The sequence below is a fragment of the Drosophila subpulchrella genome, chromosome 2L (genome assembly GCF_014743375.2).
Source record: "Drosophila subpulchrella strain 33 F10 #4 breed RU33 chromosome 2L, RU_Dsub_v1.1 Primary Assembly, whole genome shotgun sequence".
NCBI lineage: Eukaryota > Metazoa > Arthropoda > Insecta > Diptera > Drosophilidae > Drosophila > Drosophila subpulchrella.
Window position 1 is genome coordinate 25049127 of NC_050610.1, and position 25276 is coordinate 25074402.

A 25276-nucleotide genomic window follows, 5' to 3' on the forward strand; every position below is an offset into this window, starting at 1 on the left:
GCAATTCTATGAATATTTTAAAAGCTCCTTTTTGTGTGGGGCAGTGCATACGAATACGACCTTCCTCCACCCCCTATAAAAGGTTTAGAATTTCAGTTCGAGAACAGAGGAAACGAAGAAAAAGACGACTTGGTCGAGCAAATACTGGGGGGCACGAGCATGTAAATAATGCGAGAGTGCCAACTGTGGATGTCCAGGGGACTTCCAGAGGTGGAAGTACTAACTTAAGCCGCATTTGGGCAGCCAGTCCCATAAAGGCGAAATCCTATTGAATGGCCTTTTGTTTTAGCATGGAAATGCTTTTAAAGACCGCCTCCGAACGGAACAAGGAGCAAAAGTCCGCAGGGGGAGGGGGCGATTGCTTCTTGTTTATTATTCGCTCAGTCAGCTCTAATGAAGGCCGGCGCACAATGAGTCCTGTCCACTCAGGAGCACTTATCCCTGCTTATGCTGCCCACGCTCGTCTTCCTCCTGGCCGGAAAAGCGGGTTCGGAAAAGTGGGTCCGGCAAACCGGCAGGAAAACTGGTCCAGGCACAAAGGACACGACACGGCAGCTAGAAAATATGATGGCAAAGTTTCGCTGTTTGCTCGGCGAAAAAGTTTCCAACTGCGGGGCCAGTTTGATGCTGAAATAATTACGCAAAAATCCCATGGAGAGGATGCTCCAAATACTTCTGGCACACAATTTGATTCTTGCTTGATAAAAATTATAAAATGGTATTCTGAGATTTAAAAAAAAATAATAAATATCATATCTTTAAACACATTGTATCATTTATATATTCTTCTTCTGTTAAACAACTGTTTCTATTGTGAACAATTCTTAGAAAATCTATTTACCTTTGTTCTTCTTAAATTAATTGTCAGCATTTACCAGCTGAAAGATATGAAAGAAAGTTACTTCGGCAAGCGTTGTACTCTATTGTTAGTATAATATGTGAGATAAGGACCCATAAGATCCATTCCATAAGATAAGTTAAGAAATTTTATAGACAATTTTCTAAGTTCACAAATTTAATTAAGTCTTGTATTTTAATGCAGTAGTATATTTCTATATGGTCTTTTAACATTTAAAAACTTATGTTAAAATAAATAAGTTTTAAAGTTTTTCCGGCTTTGGGTCTTTTATATATATTGGTTCTTTTAAAATTATTTTCTTGAGTATACAGCTCTCCACAAGTAACTACATATGTATTTCCTGGGGGGATATTCGATGAATACGTGACTGAATAGTCCGAAGGGCACTACATAACTTTACTGTTGAACCGCGTTTGAACTGATTAAACATGAAACCCCGAAAACTAGATCAGCAAACTCATCGAAAAAGTGTGTGGGAGCATCAGTTGTTGTGGGTTGGGCCCTTCAGGAAAGTTTTGCCCATGTGCGAGTTAATTAGAAGCCTATTGATAAAGTTGAATTGCAGCTAATGTGGCAAAGTTGGTCGGTCGGTTGCCCAGCTCTCCCCATTTCCCGCGGCAAACTGGATGCACATTTATTAATTAAAATGCCTCAGAAACACAAACACGCAGCCATCTCGGCTCTTTCATTAGCGTTTTGTCAAGTGCTCATCAAAAACAGAGCGACACAGAGGCTAAATTGATGGCCCGTGTTTGTTAGTTTAATTATGCATTTCCCGGCGAGTCCTTCAGTTCACAATATGCGTGTTGGAATAATGCAAAAGGACACGAGTGGACCGCGAACAAACAAACAAACAAGCGCAAACAATTCACGCACATCACACAGAATATGCGGCTTATGTCAACAATAATTTTTGCTTTTCTGCTTTTTCAGCCCGGTTCATTTCCCATTTGATTTTTAATTTACCTGCGGTTGTGTGTCCACTCGCTGACCGCAAATTTCTAATAACAATTTGTAATTGCCATAAATTAAATCACTTTCGGGGCTCGCATCTCCCGCTGATCTGTTCTCACCATCGCATTTTCGAGTTTCCCAAACTATTCCGATTATTAGTTTTTTTGCGGCCTGGAAAATTCTGCAAAACCATTTATTATTCCCATAAATATTCGATGTTTGGGCTACTGTTCTTCTGTTTCAGGTTAACCATATCCCGCTGATTTATTCTCACCATCTGCAATGCCTTTGTTGCTTGTAAAACTTTTGTCAGCCACTTTGATTGTGTCTTTTAATTGGAAAATATATTTACATGCCTTAATTTAAATTTTTAAAGGTGGATTTGTTTTATTGACTTTGGCCAAGGCTTGCAAAAAATGTTTAAAAATACTATTGATAAGTAGGTAGAAGATAAGCGGCTGCTCGACAACAGCTGTCCGGCGAAATTGGCGACAGATGGGGCGATCGAGCACCTGAGATACACCCAACGACCCCTGAATGCAGCGTGATATCTCGCCACAAATTCCAAGCTCCGTATCCCATACACTTCGTGGGCGGGACTTTTGGGTATAAAAGCAGCCCGATGGACGGCAGTAAGGTACCAGTCTTTAGGCATTGGATCCACTGGGTGCATCTGATCCGGAGCAGTTGAGTCGAGTCCGTCACCATGAAGATCGCCATCGTATTGCTGGCCTGTTTGGGCCTTGTGGCTGCGGCCAACTACCACAAGACCCACGAGGTCAAGATCGCCGACAAGGACTTCCTGCTGAAGCAGAAGTTCCTCTTCGAGATCGTCTACCGCGTGGAGGATCCCCTGATGTTCGAGGAGTACATCAAGGAGGGCCAGAAGTTCTACTTCGAGGAGTCCTACTACACGGTAAGTGGGGGTCAGTCCCAAGCCCCAGGGATGGTATACTGATCACTTCTCTCCTCCCGATCCCCTCCAGCACTACGACCTGTACATGAAGAAGTTCTTCGAGGCCTACAAGGCTCACGCCCTGCTGCCCAAGGGAGAGTTCTTCGGCGCCCTGGCGATGTCCCATGCCAAGCAGGCCCGCGGTCTGTTCAACTTCTTCTACTACGCCAAGGACTGGGAGACCTTCAAGACCAACGTGGCCTGGGCCCGCATGCACGTCAACGAGGGCATGTTCGTCTACGCCCTGACCTTGGCTGTGGTCCACCGCAACGACTTCCACGGTCTGGTGCTGCCCTCCATCTACGAGATCTTCCCGCAGTTCTTCTTCAACAGCAAGTTCGTCTACGAGGCTGAGAAGTTCGACTACGAGATGTGGATGAAGATGACCATGTACGAGAAGGAGTACCTGGATGTCTACTACAAGACCCACTCCCACGGCTATGGCTACGGCAACATGTACCAGTCCAGCGACTACACCTACATCAAGGACTTCAAGACCTGGCAGTGGTGGAAACTGATGGGTCTGGGCGAGCACTGGTACAGCAACGACAAGTTCATCCTGCGCGAGAACATCAACGAATTCTACCAGGAGAGCAAGTGGCTGTCGATGATGAAGGACGTGAAGAAGTTCTACATGCCCGTGGACTACACCCGCGACCTGAACATCTACAACGAGGAGTCCAAGCTGTCCTACTTCACCGAGGATCTGGGCTGGAACGCGTACTGGTACTACCTGAACATGGACTACTCCTTCTTCCTGGACGGCAAGACCTTCGAGCTGCAGAACGATCGTCGTGGTGAATGGTGGTTGTACAACGTGCACCAGCTGCTCAGCCGTTACTACATGGAGCGTCTGTCCCACGGATTCGGCGAGATCCCCGAGTTCTCCTGGTACCACCAGATCGAGATGGGCTACGACCCCCAGATGATCTACTACAACGGCATCGGCTACAGCTTCCGCAAGAACTACTACGAGATGGAGACCTACGCCAACTTCGACATGCTGGACAAGATCACCGGATTCATGAAGCGCGTCCACAACATCGTCGAGATGGGCTACTACAAGACCGCCGATGGTCACATGATCGATCTGCGCAAACCCGAGTCCGTCGAGTTCATCGGCAACATGATGCAGGGCAACATCGATGCCATGGACAAGATGTTCTACCAGTTCTGGTACATGCTGGCCCATATGTACTTCGCCGACACCGACTACCACCAGATGGAAGTCTACCCCAACGTGATGCTGAACTTCGAGACCATGATGCGCGATCCCATGTACTACATGTTCTACAAGTCGATTGCCCAGGTCTACTTCCAGTTCATGCACTACCTGCCCAAGTACACCAAGGAGCAGCTGCTGATGCCCGGCGTGACCATGAAGCACGTGGAGGTCAGCGATCTGACCACCTACTTCGATCTGGTTGACTTCGACGTCACCAACATGCTCAACGAGAAGATGGTCTTCCAGGACGGCAAGTTCGTGTGGGACAAGTCCCTGTTCGCCCGCCAGATGCGTCTGAACCACAAGCCCTTCACCTACACCTACACCATTGAGTCCGAGAAGGCCGAGAAGGTGGTCATCCGCGCCTTCCTGGGACCCAAGTACGATGAGTTCGGCAAGATGATCTCGCTGACCGAGAACCGCATGAACTTCATGGAGATCGACGAGTTCTCCTTCGAACTGAAGGCCGGCACCAACATGATCACCAGGAAGTCCAGCGAGTTCTACTGGACCGCCAAGGACCGCACCACCTACACCGAGCTGTACTACTACACGATGATGGCCTACGAGGGCAAGTACGCCTTCCCCCTGGACATCAGCGAGCCCCACTGCGGCTTCCCCGACCGCCTGGTCCTGCCCATGGGCTGGAAGAAGGGCATGCCCATGCAGATGTTCTTCATGGTGGTCCCCTACGTGGCCCCCGCCCACGAGCAGTTCTCCACCTTCGACTACACCTACTCCTGCGGCATCGGCTCCGGAGCCCGCTACGTGGACAGCATGCCGTTCGGCTACCCCTTCGACCGCGAGATCGACGAGTACGAGTTCTTCGTGCCCAACATGTACTTCAAGGATGTGACCATCTTCCACGCCGACACCATGGAGCCCTACTACAAGTTCAAGAGCTACTCCAACTACGGCCACTTCGACTACACCTTCTTCAACGACTACTACACCAAGTACTTCAAGTTCTAAGCGTCGTCGTTGTGTGTGCGGCTGCGATTCGGGAATTCGAGATACGACCATCGAACGAAAAACCCATTGTCTGATCTTTAGTATGTAAGGTGCGCAAAAAGTCTAATAAACTTTCGAAAACCAAGCAGAAACTCGTTTGTCATTATCTATTTCGTTAACATTTTCTTGAACTTAAATAACATTCACCGAACTGATTTGCCTTGATGGAATTGGGTATAACATACTTTCGGGGGTGAGTTTTCCCACCCATTGCCATACCTGGAATTCCCAACTGGTTCTGGCCGCCTCCGCATGGAGAACCAAACCCAGAGCGGAGGAAAGCATACTTACCTGGCGTAGAGGTTAACCGTGATCACGAAGGCGGTTCCTCCGGAGTGAGGCTTGGCCATTGCACCTCGGCTGAGTTGACCTCTGCGATTATTCCTAATGTGAATAACTCGTGCGTGTAATTTTTGGTAGCCGGGAATGGCGTTCGCGCCGTCCCGACATAAGAAATAAATTTGAAGGTTGAAAAGATAACTTATCTCATAAAATATTTTAATATCACGTTACCACTTGTATAACGGATTTGAATATCGTTTGTTACAAATAAAAAATGTTCACGGAGCCCTTTAGCCCTTCCTTCACATTTTAAATATGTTCTCTAATACATCTTCGTTCCACAGAAGTAGACTTTGGGTTGCGCTGCAGGATGCCCGGCAGGATGCGCAGCAGGATACAATCCTGGGTACGCGGGAAGGTACCCAGCAGAATGCGCACCATTTGCTCCATCGCCGCCACGAGCCTCTATTCTCAGGTCCAAATCTGCGCAAGTACTCGCGGGAGCATCCATGGCCGCTAAGGACTTGGGTCAGGTAGAAGTCTACCTGTCCGTGTTCCCTGACTAGCCCCCTCCGAATGGCCGGGATCAACTGGAACGCCCCTTTCCGCTGATTGACACACAAAACAACCTTTTTAAAGGTTGGTTTTGGCAATAAATTTTATAAATTTTGACCAATAAAAAAATTAAAATCATGAAAGGTCAATCAGGATAACTATTACAATAACCTCCCTTCAAATACAATTATTTTGAGTTCGGTGTTCGAAAGTTAGAGTGTAATTTTTTAAACGTTTTGAAGAACTAAAAAACCAAGAATCTATTTGACTGTACTATAATTGCGGTTCAAAGATAGCAAAAAATAAGCATTTTTTAACTTTAAGGTCTAGAATCTAGACTCATCAAAAATCGTATTCTTTTTGAAATCCCATTTTGAAATGTGTTTACCAAAAAATCTCCCTAGGAAAGGATTCTGACAAAAGGACCTTAAAGATTTTTTGGTAAACACATTTCAAAATGGGATTTCAAAAAGAATACGATTTTTGATGAGTCTAGATTCTAGACCTTAAAGTTAAAAAATGCTTATTTTTTGCTATCTTTGAACCGCAATTATAGTACAGTCAAATAGATTCTTGGTTTTTTAGTTCTTCAAAACGTTTAAAAAATTACACTCTAACTTTCGAACACCGAACTCAAAATAATTGTATTTGAAGGGAGGTTATTGTAATAGTTATCCTGATTGACCTTTCATGATTTTAATTTTTTTATTGGTCAAAATTTATAAAATTTATTGCCAAAACCAACCTTTAAAAAGGTTGTTTTGTGTGTCAATCAGCGGAAAGGGGCGTTCCAGTTGATCCCGGCCATTCGGAGGGGGCTAGTCAGGGAACACGGACAGGTAGACTTCTACCTGACCCAAGTCCTTAGCGGCCATGGATGCTCCCGCGAGTACTTGCGCAGATTTGGACCTGAGAATAGAGGCTCGTGGCGGCGATGGAGCAAATGGTGCGCATTCTGCTGGGTACCTTCCCGCGTACCCAGGATTGTATCCTGCTGCGCATCCTGCCGGGCATCCTGCAGCGCAACCCAAAGTCTACTTCTGTGGAACGAAGATGTATTAGAGAACATATTTAAAATGTGAAGGAAGGGCTAAAGGGCTCCGTGAACATTTTTTATTTGTAACAAACGATATTCAAATCCGTTATACAAGTGGTAACGTGATATTAAAATATTTTATGAGATAAGTTATCTTTTCAACCTTCAAATTTATTTCTTATGTCGGGACGGCGCGAACGCCATTCCCGGCTACCAAAAATTACACGCACGAGTTATTCACATTAGGAATAATCGCAGAGGTCAACTCAGCCGAGGTGCAATGGCCAAGCCTCACTCCGGAGGAACCGCCTTCGTGATCACGGTTAACCTCTACGCCAGGTAAGTATGCTTTCCTCCGCTCTGGGTTTGGTTCTCCATGCGGAGGCGGCCAGAACCAGTTGGGAATTCCAGGTATGGCAATGGGTGGGAAAACTCACCCCCGAAAGTATGTTATACCCAATTCCATCAAGGCAAATCAGTTCGGTGAATGTTATTTAAGTTCAAGAAAATGTTAACGAAATAGATAATGACAAACGAGTTTCTGCTTGGTTTTCGAAAGTTTATTAGACTTTTTGCGCACCTTACATACTAAAGATCAGACAATGGGTTTTTCGTTCGATGGTCGTATCTCGAATTCCCGAATCGCAGCCGCACACACAACGACGACGCTTAGAACTTGAAGTACTTGGTGTAGTAGTCGTTGAAGAAGGTGTAGTCGAAGTGGCCGTAGTTGGAGTAGCTCTTGAACTTGTAGTAGGGCTCCATGGTGTCGGCGTGGAAGATGGTCACATCCTTGAAGTACATGTTGGGCACGAAGAACTCGTACTCGTCGATCTCGCGGTCGAAGGGGTAGCCGAACGGCATGCTGTCCACGTAGCGGGCTCCGGAGCCGATGCCGCAGGAGTAGGTGTAGTCGAAGGTGGAGAACTGCTCGTGGGCGGGGGCCACGTAGGGGACCACCATGAAGAACATCTGCATGGGCATGCCCTTCTTCCAGCCCATGGGCAGGACCAGGCGGTCGGGGAAGCCGCAGTGGGGCTCGCTGATGTCCAGGGGGAAGGCGTACTTGCCCTCGTAGGCCATCATCGTGTAGTAGTACAGCTCGGTGTAGGTGGTGCGGTCCTTGGCGGTCCAGTAGAACTCGCTGGACTTCCTGGTGATCATGTTGGTGCCGGCCTTCAGTTCGAAGGAGAACTCGTCGATCTCCATGAAGTTCATGCGGTTCTCGGTCAGCGAGATCATCTTGCCGAACTCATCGTACTTGGGTCCCAGGAAGGCGCGGATGACCACCTTCTCGGCCTTCTCGGACTCAATGGTGTAGGTGTAGGTGAAGGGCTTGTGGTTCAGACGCATCTGGCGGGCGAACAGGGACTTGTCCCACACGAACTTGCCGTCCTGGAAGACCATCTTCTCGTTGAGCATGTTGGTGACGTCGAAGTCAACCAGATCGAAGTAGGTGGTCAGATCGCTGACCTCCACGTGCTTCATGGTCACGCCGGGCATCAGCAGCTGCTCCTTGGTGTACTTGGGCAGGTAGTGCATGAACTGGAAGTAGACCTGGGCAATCGACTTGTAGAACATGTAGTACATGGGATCGCGCATCATGGTCTCGAAGTTGAGCATCACGTTGGGGTAGACTTCCATCTGGTGGTAGTCGGTGTCGGCGAAGTACATATGGGCCAGCATGTACCAGAACTGGTAGAACATCTTGTCCATGGCATCGATGTTGCCCTGCATCATGTTGCCGATGAACTCGACGGACTCGGGTTTGCGCAGATCGATCATGTGACCATCGGCGGTCTTGTAGTAGCCCATCTCGACGATGTTGTGGACGCGCTTCATGAATCCGGTGATCTTGTCCAGCATGTCGAAGTTGGCGTAGGTCTCCATCTCGTAGTAGTTCTTGCGGAAGCTGTAGCCGATGCCGTTGTAGTAGATCATCTGGGGGTCGTAGCCCATCTCGATCTGGTGGTACCAGGAGAACTCGGGGATCTCGCCGAATCCGTGGGACAGACGCTCCATGTAGTAACGGCTGAGCAGCTGGTGCACGTTGTACAACCACCATTCACCGCGACGATCGTTCTGCAGCTCGAAGGTCTTGCCGTCCAGGAAGAAGGAGTAGTCCATGTTCAGGTAGTACCAGTACGCGTTCCAGCCCAGATCCTCGGTGAAGTAGGACAGCTTGGACTCCTCGTTGTAGATGTTCAGGTCGCGGGTGTAGTCCACGGGCATGTAGAACTTCTTCACGTCCTTCATCATCGACAGCCACTTGCTCTCCTGGTAGAATTCGTTGATGTTCTCGCGCAGGATGAACTTGTCGTTGCTGTACCAGTGCTCGCCCAGACCCATCAGTTTCCACCACTGCCAGGTCTTGAAGTCCTTGATGTAGGTGTAGTCGCTGGACTGGTACATGTTGCCGTAGCCATAGCCGTGGGAGTGGGTCTTGTAGTAGACATCCAGGTACTCCTTCTCGTACATGGTCATCTTCATCCACATCTCGTAGTCGAACTTCTCAGCCTCGTAGACGAACTTGCTGTTGAAGAAGAACTGCGGGAAGATCTCGTAGATGGAGGGCAGCACCAGACCGTGGAAGTCGTTGCGGTGGACCACAGCCAAGGTCAGGGCGTAGACGAACATGCCCTCGTTGACGTGCATGCGGGCCCAGGCCACGTTGGTCTTGAAGGTCTCCCAGTCCTTGGCGTAGTAGAAGAAGTTGAACAGACCGCGGGCCTGCTTGGCATGAGACATAGCCAGGGCGCCGAAGAACTCTCCCTTGGGCAGCAGGGCGTGAGCCTTGTAGGCCTCGAAGAACTTCTTCATGTACAGGTCGTAGTGCTGGAGGGGATCGGGAGGAGAGAAGTGATCAGTATACCATCCTTGGGGCTTGGGACTGACCCCCACTTACCGTGTAGTAGGACTCCTCGAAGTAGAACTTCTGGCCCTCCTTGATGTACTCCTCGAACATCAGGGGATCCTCCACGCGGTAGACGATCTCGAAGAGGAACTTCTGTTTCAGCAGGAAGTCCTTGTCGGCGATCTTGACCTCATGGGTCTTGTGGTAGTTGGCCGCAGCCACAAGGCCCAAACAGGCCAGCAATACGATGGCGATCTTCATAGTGACGGACTCGACTCAACTGCTCCGGATCAGATGCACCCAGTGGATCCAATGCCTAAAGACTGGTACCTTACTGCCGTCCATCGGGCTGCTTTTATACCCAAAAGTCCCGCCCACGAAGTGTATGGGATACGGAGCTTGGAATCCGTGGCGAGATATCGCGCTGCAGTCAGGGGTCATTGGGTGTATCTCAGGTGCTCCGATCGCCTCATCTGTCGCTAATTTCGCCGGACAGCTGTCGTCGAGCTGCCGCTTATCACCCGAAATCCCGCTTTGGTAGTCTCTTATCACTTATCGAAGTCTGAGTTCTGTTCCCCATGTTGCCAAGAGCCATCTGCAAGTGCAATCAAAACAGTGTTACGTCAAACAAATCCAAATCCGTGTCTAGCTTTCTCAAATCGCGTTCGATGCATTTTTGTTTTTGCTAATTTATTTTAAGAATTTTTGGGTCTTTTGTCGTGAAACAGATAATCTCAGAATAAACTGGATTTGTTCACATACTTGCTTGGTGTAGTAAAGCTTATTTCTAGTATATATCGTATGTTAAGCTTTCTTTCGTTATCATCGTATGTGTAATAGAGATATAGGACTTGACGGAAAATAAAATCGGCTTCACATTTTAAATGAACCACGTTAAAGACACAGCACTTACGGAGAAGAAGATTTAAATAAAATGTTTACTCAATGCAAATAAATATTAAAGAATTATTTACAATTTACATAGATAAACAACAAAATATTTGAAAAATATTTAATCAGTTTAAAATCTGTTTTTAAGGTGCTTAAAAATGCAGTAACATACGTTATCAAAATTGTATTCTTTAAATACATTATAAAGTACATACAAGAACTAGTTGTAAACTATTCAGTCTGCGTCCATTAATAGACTTGGGCCAGAGGGAGCCGTCTAGGGACAAGGAGAGGAGGAGCCCCACACATGAGGCTGCGTGAAATCCAATCAACTTTTTCTAATCAGGCGAAGTATAAAGTAAATTCAATTACGCGGCTACTTTGTAAATCCCCCAGGATCACACGCCTAGAGGACTAGGGGCGTTCTCCCCGTTGCGTGTGTGACATTCATGTGGGTTGAACGCTGCGTGGAGTGAGGGATTTCTTTTTGCCGAAAGAAATTTTCGAAAATAAATAGAATTCCGCCAAAGTCAAAGCAGAGTAAACAAGTGCAAAGTGTTGGGCGCGAATGAAGGCGGCTGGTTGAGAAGGGGATTCCATGGCAACTAATCAGAAATTCCGTCTCATGCGCTGATGTGAAGTGTGCCAGTGCCACCAAAAAAAAATAAGGACGACAGACAGGACAGGATGAAGACGGACCCGGGCTAAGGAGATGGAGATCCAAACCCCTGAAACCCTGAAACCCAGCCCAAGTGGCATCGCTACAGCGCCTGGGATTATGCAAAATTCAATTTGCAACTTAAATGTGTTTATTTTGCGTTACGCTGCTGGGGCAATTTTTATTTTCACTGAAAATGAGGGATTTACTTACTTACCAAGTGGGTGGAGCTTCTCCTGGGAAGCTGGAGCGGCGAATCCTGCCGAGCGATAAGCGAACGGGTAGCCGGAAAAGCGGAGGGAAGAGCGTTACCAAACCAATGAGCAATACCGCCATCAATTTTCCAATCTTATTGAGCGTTTAAAAATGTGAGTGTGTGCACAGCGAGAAAATAGTCGGTAGTCTGGGTTTTGCTTAAGATAGTTCGAAGTAATGTTAGTCCACTGTTTGTTAGACAGAAAGATTTGTTCATCATATAAAGATAAATACTTAAAATATTTAATACAAACTTAAATAATTTCTTAAAAAACGCCTGTACTTAATATTTAAAAAATTCACTTTTAATCAAAGATAGATTTTAGCAGAAAGCTTGTCCCAAAACGCGTTACTCACATTTTTGACTATTGTCACTTAAAGATATTTCACACGAAAATACAAAAATTCCTATTTTATTTACTGAAAAAGAATCCAAATATCCATGGCTATAGAAATCATAGATAGTTTCGAAGCATTCCAAATCATTCACATTTGTATACAATTAAAAATATTATTTCATAGAAGGTTTTGTGGGTTTAAAGCTGATAAATTATATGAAATTTTTAATTTTAATATACAATTGTCTACTCTAAAAATATTGTAGGTATTTCTAAATTGCAAAACAACCCTTGTTATCAAAAATGGTTCCATTTACCTACTTTTTTTGTAAAACTATTTTGTTCTGTGCACCGATGTGGGTGTTTCCGTTGCGAGTGTGTTGGTGGGGCGACAACGACATCGAGAACGTCCTGTGCCCGGCTGCAAATTGCTGATTTACAAACAAAATGAGATTTCCGGCGGGGAACCGCAGTCCGCCTCTTTTTTTATGGGCCAAGCAGGCAACATAAACAGTTTGCTCTCCATCCGATTTCCTCCCATTCACCCATTTCCCCCGCCGAGATCCTTTGCATAATAAACGGAGCTGCAGAGTGCAGAGACAAATTGCCGAATTCAATTTGATAGTGGAATTTAGTCAGCCGTTTATTTAATTTTATGGCCCAATCAAAGCCATCGAAATATGGCTCCTTCTCGCCATTTGGCGATGATGAAGATGGGGTTTTCCGACCTGACTTATCGCAGCGTCCTTAATTACTTGTCAGTCATTAATTGTTTGCTTATGACAGTGGAATTAAAATTCAGATGGGTGTGGCATGGTTCTGACATCCCCCGCACGCAAATGACAGTTGAATAGAAATTTAGTTTTAAACAAAGCGTTAACTGGAAGCCACACAAAGCACCACCGAAACCGCCTACAAGGAAAATGTTTTAGTTGCCGCACGCAAATTAGCCGAAAGTTTTCCCTCAAAGAGGAAGAACAAGGCCAGTCCTGAACTCTGATGGACCTCGAACCACCCAACTAACCAACCAGCCAAAAACCAACCTCTCGAAAGCCCTAGAAATGAATATTTGATGGCCGTAGTGCCGGGGAACAAATTAAAAGCGCTGGCAAAAGCTTGTTGCATACTTTATGGCGCTAATTTGGAGGGCCCAGGACCTCATCTATATCTGTGTGGCAGGAGGACAAGTTGCCGAAGTTAAGCTCCAACCCCCTGGCTCCTTGTTTATGCACGCACATTAATTTCAAAGGGATCGCCACTCCCACTCCTTCAGGCAAACCGCATTTCAGTGCTGCAAATTTTGTCGCAACAACTAAATGCTTTTAAGTGCATTTCATTGTTCACTGAAAGTTTGGAGCCCCCAAAAATGGCTGCAACATTTTTCTTTGGCCACTCAAAACTGGAAAACTTGAGGTGTGTTGACCACAAAATGAACTATGGTAGGTTTACGATTTTTTCCAAATGAATATTTTCCATAATGAACACCTCGAGTGAACGGAAAATGAACCAAATGAATGGCAAACGGCTGCTCGCTCATGAATATTCATTCGCAATTTGTGTAAATACCACCCCGGCTGCGCACTTTTGATAATGTGTCGCGTTTTAATTATGAATTAATTGCGAATGATTTCAACATCATGCATTTTAATTGACATGCCATTGTGTGGGGCTCTGCGATCTATGTGCGCATATCTGCCATATCTGCAAGGTGTCATCCACTCAAGCACACACGCATCATTTATCACGCGACAGGGAATGAGGATGTCCAGAGGACCGGGACCATGGAGCCACATATCTACTTATGTATGGATGTGTATACCAGGGGATGTCGCATCCATTGTGTGGTCGCCACTCGTTTCAATCAATTTCATTTCGTTATCGTTATTGACATTTTGTAATTTAATCGTGTGCTTTGTCGCATGCGGACCGTCATGTTGCACACAAACACAGAGCTACACAGCGAGAAATAAACTGGGTACTTTATTTTAGCTTACAAATTAATACTATATTTTATAAATACAGTTATGCTACCTACTATAATTTTTAATATTAGTTTTTACTTTATTTATTTATGAGACATTTTGAGATACCCATAATGTCTCTGCAACAGTTATAGTCTATAGAAAATCACAATTTCTTAATAAATAAGTATATAATTCCCCGTGTAGACACACTCACTCATGTGGCTGCTTTTAACTTTATCAGCTTGTTTGGTTTGGGGTTTTTCGCAGTTCGGGGCGGTTTAAAAAATGAAAAGGCGAGCAGATGACACGGAAGCCGAAGATGAAGGGGCAGCCGGCGATATCCGATGACGTGGCGGGCAGAGATGGCCAAAATGGCAGCGAAAGCATTAATAATGGCCCGAACCGAGGGACCAAAGGGTTTCCGGGGCGAAATGATGAGCAGGTGCAGCAACTAATTAGTAGCAGCCACATAAAAATCGTGGAAAATGGGCAATGGGAGCCTTAACCCTTGAAAAAACAGCACTTCATTGGAGTTTCTGGTGGTGTTTAAAATAGAATAAGGAAATCAGATGCCTTAAGAGCTCACTCTACCCTTAAATTTGCCTTGATTTTTGTGGTTTCACACACACATGAGGATGGGAAGCGCTTAAAAACTCATTTGGCCCCGGGCAAAAACAGGAACGACAGCTGCGTCACTTTAATATAAAATGTAAATTTACACAAAACTACTTTTTGGTTGTGTCTGGTTTTGTATCTGCGTCGGTTTTTCAAAGGCAGCAGTTGCCCTTTTTTCCACCCAACCCAATTTTCCCCTGAGGTCGACCGCTGTAAAACATGAAATATTCGATTTGGGCCACAAAGTGAAACTGAGCCGTAATATTTTAATCAAATTATGCAATTCAGTGGACTTCTGTTTCTGCCTTCCGCCCCTCTGCGCTCTGCGGATTTCAATTACGAAAAAACATATGACTTTTGAATTAAATGACCTGAAAATTGTCCCTTTTCTCTGCCAGGAGCAGCAGCAGTAAAAAAGGACATCCGCACACACAGCAACACTTTACGATCTCATCAACCTGGGTAATGGCCAAATTAGGGCCACTGTTCGAGGGTTCCAGTGGGTGGCAGTTGTCGAAGCATTCGATACCCTGGCAAATTCATTGTTCCTCTGCCGGCAATTTTGTGGGGAATTTCTTCATTCGTCCTGTCATTTCTGTAGCAGCGGAGGGGGTTCGGGAAATGACCACAAAGACATGGCAACAAGGACGACAATGTACCAAAGGAAGGGCAGGACACAAATGAGGCGAGACAACAACACAATAATGTACAATACTCGTTGTAACTGGCAGCATGTAGCAACTCGAAAAAAATAGAAGCGATTCGGCCAGAGAGAACCTCGAAAACGCTGTAAACAGTTCAGGATTTCAGTTCTCATCAATAGGAACTGATTTTTGATGAACATAATAATCCATTAAGTTAGTAAAATCGACAAATATGAACAATAATATTACCAAATACCAAAAAAATCTGCTTAAGATAGTTAGATTTCATACATATCTCGAGGCATCAAACACTATAGTTTTATAAAGAACTTATGTGGCTATGATTTATTTTTAAGTATTCCATTTCTTGTGAGCATGATTATTAAAAGCAAGTTGTTTTTATCCCGCCATTACCATTTCGAAACACAAAACTTGGACTGCAATTATAGAGTAATTCATTTGACAGATACTCTGATAAACCTATACCCAATTCTTTGCCATTATCTTGCTAACCTGGTCTAAAATCCAATTCATTATGGCTAGCCAAATCCGATAAGCTCAACATGCAGGTCATCGATGCTCGGCATACTGCCTGATTTTTGCAGCTATTTTATTTTTTCCCTGTTGTCCCCGAACACACTCATATTTGTGGCCAGTGAGAAATTCAGGAGACAAGATGAGCGAATGGCAAAAGAAACTACACCTAAACGGAGACAAGCGGACACGTGTGTGTACAATGTTGGTGGCACAAGGACATGGACATGGACATGGATTCGAGGGGGGTATTGGGAGAGGGGTCCAGAACTGCGGCCAAGGATCAAATGAAGCACTCCAATGGCACCCAAGTGGGCTAATCAGCAGCACACACATCCACACATCCTTGAAAAAGCAAGAAAAAGGAGCTTGTAACGACGCAAGGGCGAGTGAGTCAGGGAGTCAGTCAACATTCGAAATAAAAGAGAAATGAGCAAAATGAAAAAAGTGATAAGGAAAAAAAGCACACCAAATTGCCATTTCTCTACTCTTCCTGCTTTCTACCAGAAGGAAAGTGAGGGTGGTGGTGGTATAAAATGAAGTGGAAAAAAGTAAACTATGAATGCGACCATATGTACACACAAACGCTCAGATCATGCATATGTATCTGCAGATATCCTGTGTGCCTGCTCTCTAGGACTGGGTTTTTATTTGCTTTCTGTTGTTATTACGACTCCATTGCGTTTAGATGGAGATTAAGTCGCTACCCCTTCGACCCCACCGCCGACCCCACCCCTGAAAACCTCTCGAAACCCACAGATTCAGCGACTCATGGCTTTTATTAATGGGTACTTCTCTATATAAGGGGTATGTTCTGTATATAATACCACATGATTTTGAATAACACATAATTTTACAGACTGTAACCAGCGAACTCAGCTAAATGTTATTTATGGTCCTTCGAGCCGGATTTTTCTATGAAATATTTTAATAACTGAATACTGGGTATCTCATTTGTCGGTCCTCCCACCATAATATCTAGTTGTTTTTCGTTACATTTGGTTTTTCGCTATCTGCCCCTTCTCTTTGTTTTTTTACAATTTTTTTTTTTGCTTTACGAGCAGTTTATTTGCTCGCCGGGTATACGAGTATGAGTGTGCCATTTTTATGCCATATGCGAGATAGCGGGCAACTCTGCACCAACATTTGTTTATGATTTTAGTAACAAATGAAAACGGTGCAAAAAGAAAGCGGAAAATATTGTATATTACCAGAGGGGCGGAGGGAGGAGCTTGACTATTATATTGCTTTTGCGGGAATGCCAGGATCTGCTGCCGGCGTGTGTGTGTGCTTTTATTAGTCACTGTCACTGCGAACGCGCTGCATAGTTGCTCCCCAAAGTGCCATCGAGCAAAACGATGCTCATGCCGATGTGAGTGTGTTGATAAGCGGCATGGTAATTTCTCGACTCCACTTCGCCTCTTGTTATTGCGGAAATGTTGAAGCGAAAATGTATTAAAAATACACCCTCACCTAGCCAGGGTTGCCAGGCTTGCTTTGCCTTCAAGATAAACATTTATTGGGGTTGACACAATTTTTATGAAACCAGAGTCAGTTTACAGAAAATGTTTAAGTGTTTAAAATGTATAAAAAAGGGGTAACTCCTAAGACCGTTTCTATTACAAAAAGCATTATATTTAACAAAGTAAGCAAGAACACTCGACAACCCTGGTCAAAAAAAAGCACACACATAAAGTATGCAAAGCCAAAAACGCAAAATATGTTTGGCCCTATAAAAACAGCACAATATACTTATGTTTTGGGAGGAGTGAAATGACAACGACAAAAACACATAAAAGACAATTGACTGCGAAAATGTGAAACTCTTCATTTGACATAAACTTTGTAAATTGCCAATTTTGTTTTATTTTCGAATGGCTGAAGATATTTTCATTTCAGCACCCAGTTATGGATTAAAAAAGAAGAACTCAATGTCTACGATAAATATATTTTATTTTTGTTGGGCATATGTAAAACTGTCAGGTTTTTTAACAATGTCCATTTCCGTGTACGGTGAGGAGTCGGGATCAGGAGGATCGTTACTTTTGTTCAACTGAGTACTTAGAGCTACAATTTTCTCCGTCTCCATAGAATCCAAAAATATTCTCGAGGGCACTCTTGTTAAAGAAATACCTTCATCTGGGGGATTACGACTTTGAGGAAACTCAACATTTCTAAGACGTAAACGCTCCATTACAATTGGATCAAATATGGGAGGCAAGCTTATCTTGATCTCTTTAGTTTTTCTTCGTTTCCATTTTCGAAAGGAGAAGAAGATCAAGCCGAGCAGTCCAAAGACCAATAAGCCTGCAACAGGTAGAATTATTCCAATATTGAGGGAGTTCGCCTCCTTACCTTGAGGTATCGATGGTTCAACGTACCACTTTATGCCACCCCCAGAATCATCTGAGTATTTTGCCGCCACACCCATTAAATGACCCTTAGACTTCTGGAACTTATAATGATAGGTCCATTTAGTCACAGATTGGAAATTTATCTGATCTAGGTCATCACAGAGTTGGTTACTGTTTTCAGCGGCGGAGCAGCAGTAAATTAAGAAAGTTTCCAACATATTTTTTTTCTGTGGTGCATCCCAGGTAAGTGTGTGGTTCTCTAAGTGGTACCGTAAGTTCTGTACCTGATAGAGGAAACGGTTAATCAAAATGGGCACCGTTAAGTTACTACTTTCCAACGATTGACCCATGGAGTTTTGGCTCCAAATGGAAACAACAGCCGATTGCGTAGGATCCCAGTCGTGGAAGACTGCGGAGCTGTTGCCCTTAATAAACGGCTTCTTTCTAAAAGTCGAGAATATGTTCATAATTACAAGTTAGGTTCTAATAACCAGAACTTAACGATATAAAGCTTACCCCTCATCTGTGAGTAGAAAGTATGTGAAGTTAGGACCATTGAACTCCAGTTTGGGAAGCTTCCACCAAAACACGTGAAGCCTATTGTTTTTCGAGTCGTAGAAGAACCCGTTGCTCATAAAGTTTGGCGGATTTTTGGGATTTGTGGCTTTCGTGGTGAATTTCACCTGGTAATTATATCTTGTCCAGGGAGCATCGCTGTGATTGAAGCGAATCTTTAATAGCAGATCGTAGGTCTGGTAATGATAGGACGGGATCTCAAAGCACACATCTTTCGTGTCCTGGAAGCCAGCATCTTTGTAGGTAATTATATTGGCCAAAATGTTATCAGTCATCATCGGGTTATGGGTCATCAGGCACACTTCCCATTCGTAGGAACTGGTATTTTTAAATGCCTGCGAGCCGAAATCCAAACACGCCGCGAGATTCAACTGCTCAATATGGGGTTTATTAATTGGCCAATATGGCGTTCTCATTTGGATGTCAGGTAGGTTAAACATAAGCTTCCGTACAATACCATGGGAATGCAGTTCAAAAGTGAAGTTTCGACTTACACCTCTAAAATGAATTGGATATTCTAGGATGCACTCAGGTAATTCTCCGTACAAATCTACACATTCAACTTTGAACGTATTGTCCATGATTAAAATAAATGGAGTGGTTTCCGTTTCTTCTACGGGATGATCAAACTGACACTTTAGTTCCATCTCGATATCAGTATAGAGACAACTGAATTTATACGGTCGCAGAAAGGTCGACTCCTCGATGGTGAAGTTGGTTGAGCTATTATCCGGCCAGAGACAACTGAATTCTAAGCTTTTACGCCGAATAAGGGACTTGCTTACCCTATATCTAATGGAAGACTCGTCGATAAGCGCCGCTTGCAACCTTTGATTCTCCAAGGAAAGCTGAATATCCCACGGCTTTTGGGCGGATCCATTGTAGAAGCAGCACACATCATATGTGAAATCGGGGTACAGTCCTTTTGAAAGGGTGTATATAATTCCACTTAGTTGAACAGTGGACCAACAATTGGCCACCGCTGCTAGAAGCAAATACGTACGTCTACTCATATCGACTTCAAAACTTTGAATAAATGAATTATTTGGTTTTGAAAGAGTATTCTTAATAGGAATTCCCTATGGCTTTATATCAGACCCACAAGAAAAAATTTGTGTGCCAACTAATTTCGACTGGAAGCCCGCAGCATCTTATCAGTAATAGCAACTTAATTCTATAATTTTATATGACTCATTGTTGTAGGGACACAATCTTTTGCAACATTTTTTTAACATTTAGCAGAATATAAAACTCTGCTATATAAATATTACATTTGTGCCTTAGTTGTTGTTCTTTTAATAATTTATTGTCTTAAACGTAATATTTGCTTTAGGTTTAACGGAACAACCAATCTTAAATAAAAAGTTTAAGTATACTATATTTAGCCTTCATTCAGTCCATTACAATTGTGTGGTCTCCGTGGAATTCTAAAAAATTCTCGAGAGAAGGCTTTTAGAAGAGTTCGCTTCGACTGGTGGATCATGACCTTGGGAAAAATAATCGTTTCTCAAACTATATTGCCGTATTACAATAGATTACGACATGGGAGGCAATAGCATCTTGAATTCGTTTGGGGATCTTTGTCGCTTTATTTCAGTCCACAGCATCGTATCAGCTTTGAAAATCGTAGACTTATCGATAGCCTATTTATGGGAAGTAAAAATTGTTAATGTTCCAAAACCAAACATTCGCTATCCTAAGTAAATATTCTTGAAAATCATCTTCAACTGATATTTAAACTTGTGTTTAAATTTTTTTTAAATAAATCTGTTTCAATTATATCAACTTTGTTTGGCAGAACGAAGTTATTTGACTGCTATATTTAAATATTTGTATTTTGAGAGTGAGATCCAGAGATCCTTTAATATTCGCCAACCAAATTATGGATAGCAGGTTTCTTTTAAGCCTCGTCACGCATTTCCAACGCACACACATCAAAAGTGGCATTCATTAGCTTTATGCTCATGCCGTCGAGGTTTATGGCTCTTCTATATGTTTGTATGATTTTTAAGCCTCATTGCGAAGGCCCAAAGGTGTTGTGTGTGTTGGCCATTATACCTACACTTGTATACTTGTCCTCGGAGCTCCGCAGCTCGAGCATAATTTCTAATTAACTTTTTGCTCGCAGGCGACGCGTGGGCACAACTCAGGGATCCCAGATACCATATACCAGATCCCAGTGTTCCCTTTAGCACGTCATCATAAAAATGTTTTGCCAACACATTTATGCGACGCCTCTCGGGTCCAAACGATGGAAAATCCAGGAGGTGGGAAAATTCGGGGGAAGCTGGGGAAAATGCGTAACAAATGAAGCGAAGAAAAACAAGAGCTCAGAAAATGGTTGTAAAAACAGCACAACCAGAACAACACCTGTAACACCCTGCATTCTTCATCATCTTCCCGGGCTCTTGTTGTTTTTGTTTTAATGCGTTAAGTCATTAAAATGAAAATTTATTATGCGCACTCCTCAAAGAAAGTAAGACGAAGGATGAAGGACGAAGGACACACGCAGCAACAAGCGACGACCGCCTATGCGGCGTATACGTAACGTGGCCGTGCAGCATACATTTCTCATTAAGCCCAAAAGGAATGGAATGCCGTTGCCATAATGAAGCCAATAAAGCTTTTTATCTGGCAGACAACGTGATTTATTTATATGCCTGAGAAATTATACCTAAAGCCGCCTTTGATTCCAAATCCATATGAAGTTATCCTCTTAAACAAGGACGATGAGAAGCCACACAATTTCAAGCACTCATTAAGGATGCCGGGGATACATGTGTTACAAAAGATTCTGGGGTTTCAAGTTTAAGAAATTTAAAGGAACTGAATGTATTTCTTATTGGAAGATGACCAAAAAATCCTTTTTGTAGGCCAAAAACATAATGCACTTAAACCTCATTTCTAAAAGGTAAAGGTACTATATATACATATATATACAGTCCCTCTCTTTTTTGATCTATCTCTTTTTTTCACAACCAAGAAGAAGTTTTTTCGAGATTGCTGTTTCTCAATATATGAGATTGAGAACGATGTGATTCCGGAGAAACAAGTTAAGCACACTTTACTCTTGATTTCGAGAACTTGTACTTGAAAAAGTGGAAGAAATTAAGCAGATTTGCTTTTGGTTGTTTTGTTCTCTACTTTTCATAGAGTATACTTTTAAAAATTTGTGTTTTACATCCATAGTAATCTTTGTTAATATATGGATTTTTGTTATTTTTATACCCGTTACTCGTAGAGTAAAAGGGTATACTAGATTCGTCGGAAAGTATGTAACAGGCAGAAGGAAGCGTTTCCGACCCCATAAAGTATATATATTCTTGATCAGGATCACTAACCGAGTCGATCTAGCCATGTCCGTCTGTCCGTCTGTCCGTCTGTCCGTCTGTCCGTCTGTCCGTCTGTCCGTCTGTCCGTCTGTCCGTCTGTCTGTCCGGATGAACGCTGAGATCTTGGAAACTATGAGAGCTAGGCTATGGAGATTTGGCGTGCAGATTCCTGAGCTTCTTACGCAGCGCAAGTTTGTTTCAGTAGAGTGCCACGCCCACTTTTACGCCCACAAACCGCCCAAAACTGTGGCTCCTACAGTTTTGATGCTAGAATAAAAATTTTAACTGAAATGTATTGTTCTCATCAATACCTATCGATTGACTTAAAAAAAAGTTTGCCACGCCCACTTTATCGCCCACAAACCGCCCCCAAACTTCAAAAAATCGTAAATATGAACGCGGATATCTCGGAAACTATCAAAGATAGAGTATTGGGATTTCAGATTTAGATTCCGTAGCTTTGTACGCAGCGCAGGTTTGTTATGCGAATATGCCACGCCCACTCTACCGCCCACAAACCGCCCAAGCCTGTGGCGCTCAAAATTTTTATGCTAGATAAAAAATTTTAACTGAAATGTATTGGTCTCGTCAATACCTATCGATTGATCCAAAAAAAAATTTGCCACGCCTACCCTAACGCCCACAATGCTTAAATCTGCCTTCCGCCGGTAGGTGGCGCATTTAAATCTCGCTTTGCTGCTTGCATATCTCCATTTACCTTTGGTCCCTTTAGCTGAGTAACGGGTATCTGATAGTCGAGGTACTCGACTATAGCGTTCTTCCTTGTTAGGTTTTGATTTCAGCAGATATGTAGCCCAAAAACGTGTAGCAAAGAACCCATAAATTGGGAACCCCAATTTAAAGAGGCATATCACAATAGGTTTGTAGATTAAATCTTCAAATCTATTGTTTATCTGAACTTGATAAACTTGAACTCCAATGCCGAAGCATTTAACATAAAAACATACTTTAAAGAAGGATGTCTTTAGATAATATTTAATGATTTTATTTTAAGATTTGTGACCCAGTATTTGTTTTCTTCTTCTAACTGATTGACCGATCTTCTCTTTGTAGCTTTGGATAACTCTAAAAGCAATCTAAAAACAAATAAATGGCTTAGTGAGAAGCAACTTCAGCTGTGATTATACGCTGAACTCTCATTAAACTTGGCTGGGGTATAACTAATAGCAATTACATGTCGCCCCCTGCGGATGTCCTTAATTTGTCAATGTGAGTGTGTGGCTGCTTGTGTGCGTGTGTGTGTGTGGGTTAGGGTTGCCAACTATCACGAGCAAGTTTGTCAAGTGAAATTTATGCGAGAGCAGCGGCCGTAATTGAAGCGGAAATCCACAAGCAGCAGAAGAAGAATCTAATAATTTACTTTATTTGCACCTTTGAAGAGTCGTCCTTCGTCCTTGTGGCAGGAGGCATCTCTCCTCTGCTGTGGGCAAAACTTTTACACGTACACATGCCATCAGCAAAATGGAAAAAGTTTCGTTTTCTCACTAGCGCAAGCAACTTCCCCGCATCACTTTCCCCCCGATTTTCCCGCTTTTCCTGCTCATCAAGGCGCGCAAATTAAGAAAATTATCATGCATCGTACCTAGGCGACGCCCTCATCCCTCCGAAGTAAACTTTCAGTTCAGCAGAATCCAATTAAACATAAAAATGAAATAAATTGTGACATTTTCCAATTAGCGGAGCGAGTAGTTGGGGCACTCTAGATGCGATGCACACATAAAAATCAGCAAGATGTTAATGTTAATATTGTCAATAATTAGCAGAACCAGGTTGACAACCCCTTCCTCCTTTTTTATTTGGCTTGCCATTGTATAGTAGGTTTTGTAAGCTCTAAATAATTTTGTTTAATGGCGTATCCGATAGATCTTCAAATCAATTGTGATTCACAACATATCACAATGATATTGATCATACTATCAACTCAATTTTTTTATGTTTACAGACTATTCTTTATATTCAAATATGCTTAAATTAATTATATAGTTTTTTCCTGTGCAGAAAGAAAGATGAGCCTGCTGACAACATGTGTCATGCAGTATTCCCCTTCCATTCTCAAGACAAATGCGGCACCGAGATGTCTATCGCTGGCTGAGAATCCCAGTTGGATTTGGGGAACAGGAGGTGGAGTTGCGAGTTTGGGGAATCGGAGTTCTGGAGGTGGGGGCTAATTAATGGCGTCACAGTCAAAGCTACAGCAACAAATGGAAATAATTTTCTGGGCAATAATCGAATGGGAAGTACCCAAAAAACGATCAAAATATATGGCAAGATAAATAGACACTCTTTATTCTTAAAATGTTATCTATGCTTATTTTCCATATTTATTTATATCACAATTTTTATTTGATCCTAAGTACCTATCTGGTTATTTTCAGCATAAACAGAGGTATTTTATGAAGGGATTTATTTTTACTATTTATTTTTTTATTATTTAATATAATCATAACTATTTTAAGCTAAAATAATAATTAATAATTAACTTTCTTAATATATGATTAACATGTAGTTTTAATCTTAACAAAATATGTAGAAAAGTATAATCCGAAGAATGCTTTTTAAAGCATCTCATGGTATCTAAAGCAGCTTCAAAAATCCAGATAAAACATAAATGCTGCATTAATTCAAATGGAGTACTAAAACCGTGTGTTAACTCCGCTTTTCCCTATTTGTTTTAGCCTTGAGCTGTCTGATATACCCAAGCTCTACCAAGCTCCACCGAGCTCTCGAGCATTTCTCGGTCCAACTAGCTGCAAATTACAAATGAGTTCGACACAAGAGATACACAAACACAAAGAGATGTAGTCGAATGTGAAAATAATTGCCAAAAATAACAGAGAATTTATTTATGCTCCACTACTTCGCCGGGGAAAAAAAGCAATTGGCAGTGGGTTTTTATGATTTTGCTTGGCATGGCCATAGACAGCTCTCTAAATGAGCAAAAACACATAAAAATGCTGGGCCATTTCTCTCTGGACAGAAGCGCCTGGCAGCTCTTATCCTTTGGCCGCCTTGCTTTCTAGCAATTTGCAACTAATTGCTACAAATTAATTTTAGTATGCTTTTAATGGCATTTTGAATGTGGCTGTGGACAATGAAGCTCTTTGTGCGAGTGCAAAGGGATTTTTGTGGCTTGCCGTCTTGCCTTTTGCTTTTGCTTTTGCTGTCTTGCTGCCTTGGATTTAATGAGCTGCGACACAATCGTCATGGCTGGTGAAGGCTGGAGAAGGACCCAAGACGAAGGACGAAGTCGTCCTGCCAACAATGGTGCGCATTTAGTTGACAGGGTCGAAAGGGACACGCCTTGAAAAAAAGCCGAACCCCTTTTCAATCCCATTCCAGGGCCGACAAACTAAGCGAAAGTTT

General features: G+C 43.2%; 2 protein-coding genes and 2 non-coding genes across 4 annotated transcripts; 2 read left to right on the top strand and 2 right to left on the bottom strand.

The window, feature by feature from the left end:
* The first annotated feature begins 2467 nt into the window (after positions 1–2467).
* LOC119547182 (larval serum protein 1 beta chain) lies at positions 2468–5096 on the top strand. Its single transcript, XM_037853917.1, has 2 exons — positions 2468–2729; positions 2800–5096. Exons 1-2 carry the CDS (start codon positions 2520–2522, stop codon positions 4963–4965), a joined length of 2376 nt encoding a protein of 791 aa, XP_037709845.1. The 5' UTR covers positions 2468–2519; the 3' UTR covers positions 4966–5096.
* Positions 5097–5287: 191 nt separating this feature from the next.
* On the top strand, positions 5288–5452 carry LOC119548897. Its single transcript, XR_005219339.1, has one exon. It is a non-coding gene; the product is annotated as a U1 spliceosomal RNA (small nuclear RNA).
* A 1607-nt stretch (positions 5453–7059) lies between these two features.
* On the bottom strand, positions 7060–7224 carry LOC119548908. The gene has a single exon (XR_005219350.1). It is a non-coding gene; the product is annotated as a U1 spliceosomal RNA (small nuclear RNA).
* Positions 7225–7415: 191 nt separating this feature from the next.
* Positions 7416–10007, bottom strand: LOC119547696 (larval serum protein 1 beta chain). The gene is made up of 2 exons (XM_037854668.1): positions 9783–10007; positions 7416–9712 (listed from the first exon to the last, which is right to left on the bottom strand). The coding sequence occupies exons 1-2, from the start codon at positions 9990–9992 to the stop codon at positions 7547–7549; spliced, it is 2376 nt and encodes a 791-aa protein (XP_037710596.1). The 5' UTR covers positions 9993–10007; the 3' UTR covers positions 7416–7546.
* Positions 10008–25276: the final 15269 nt, after the last annotated feature.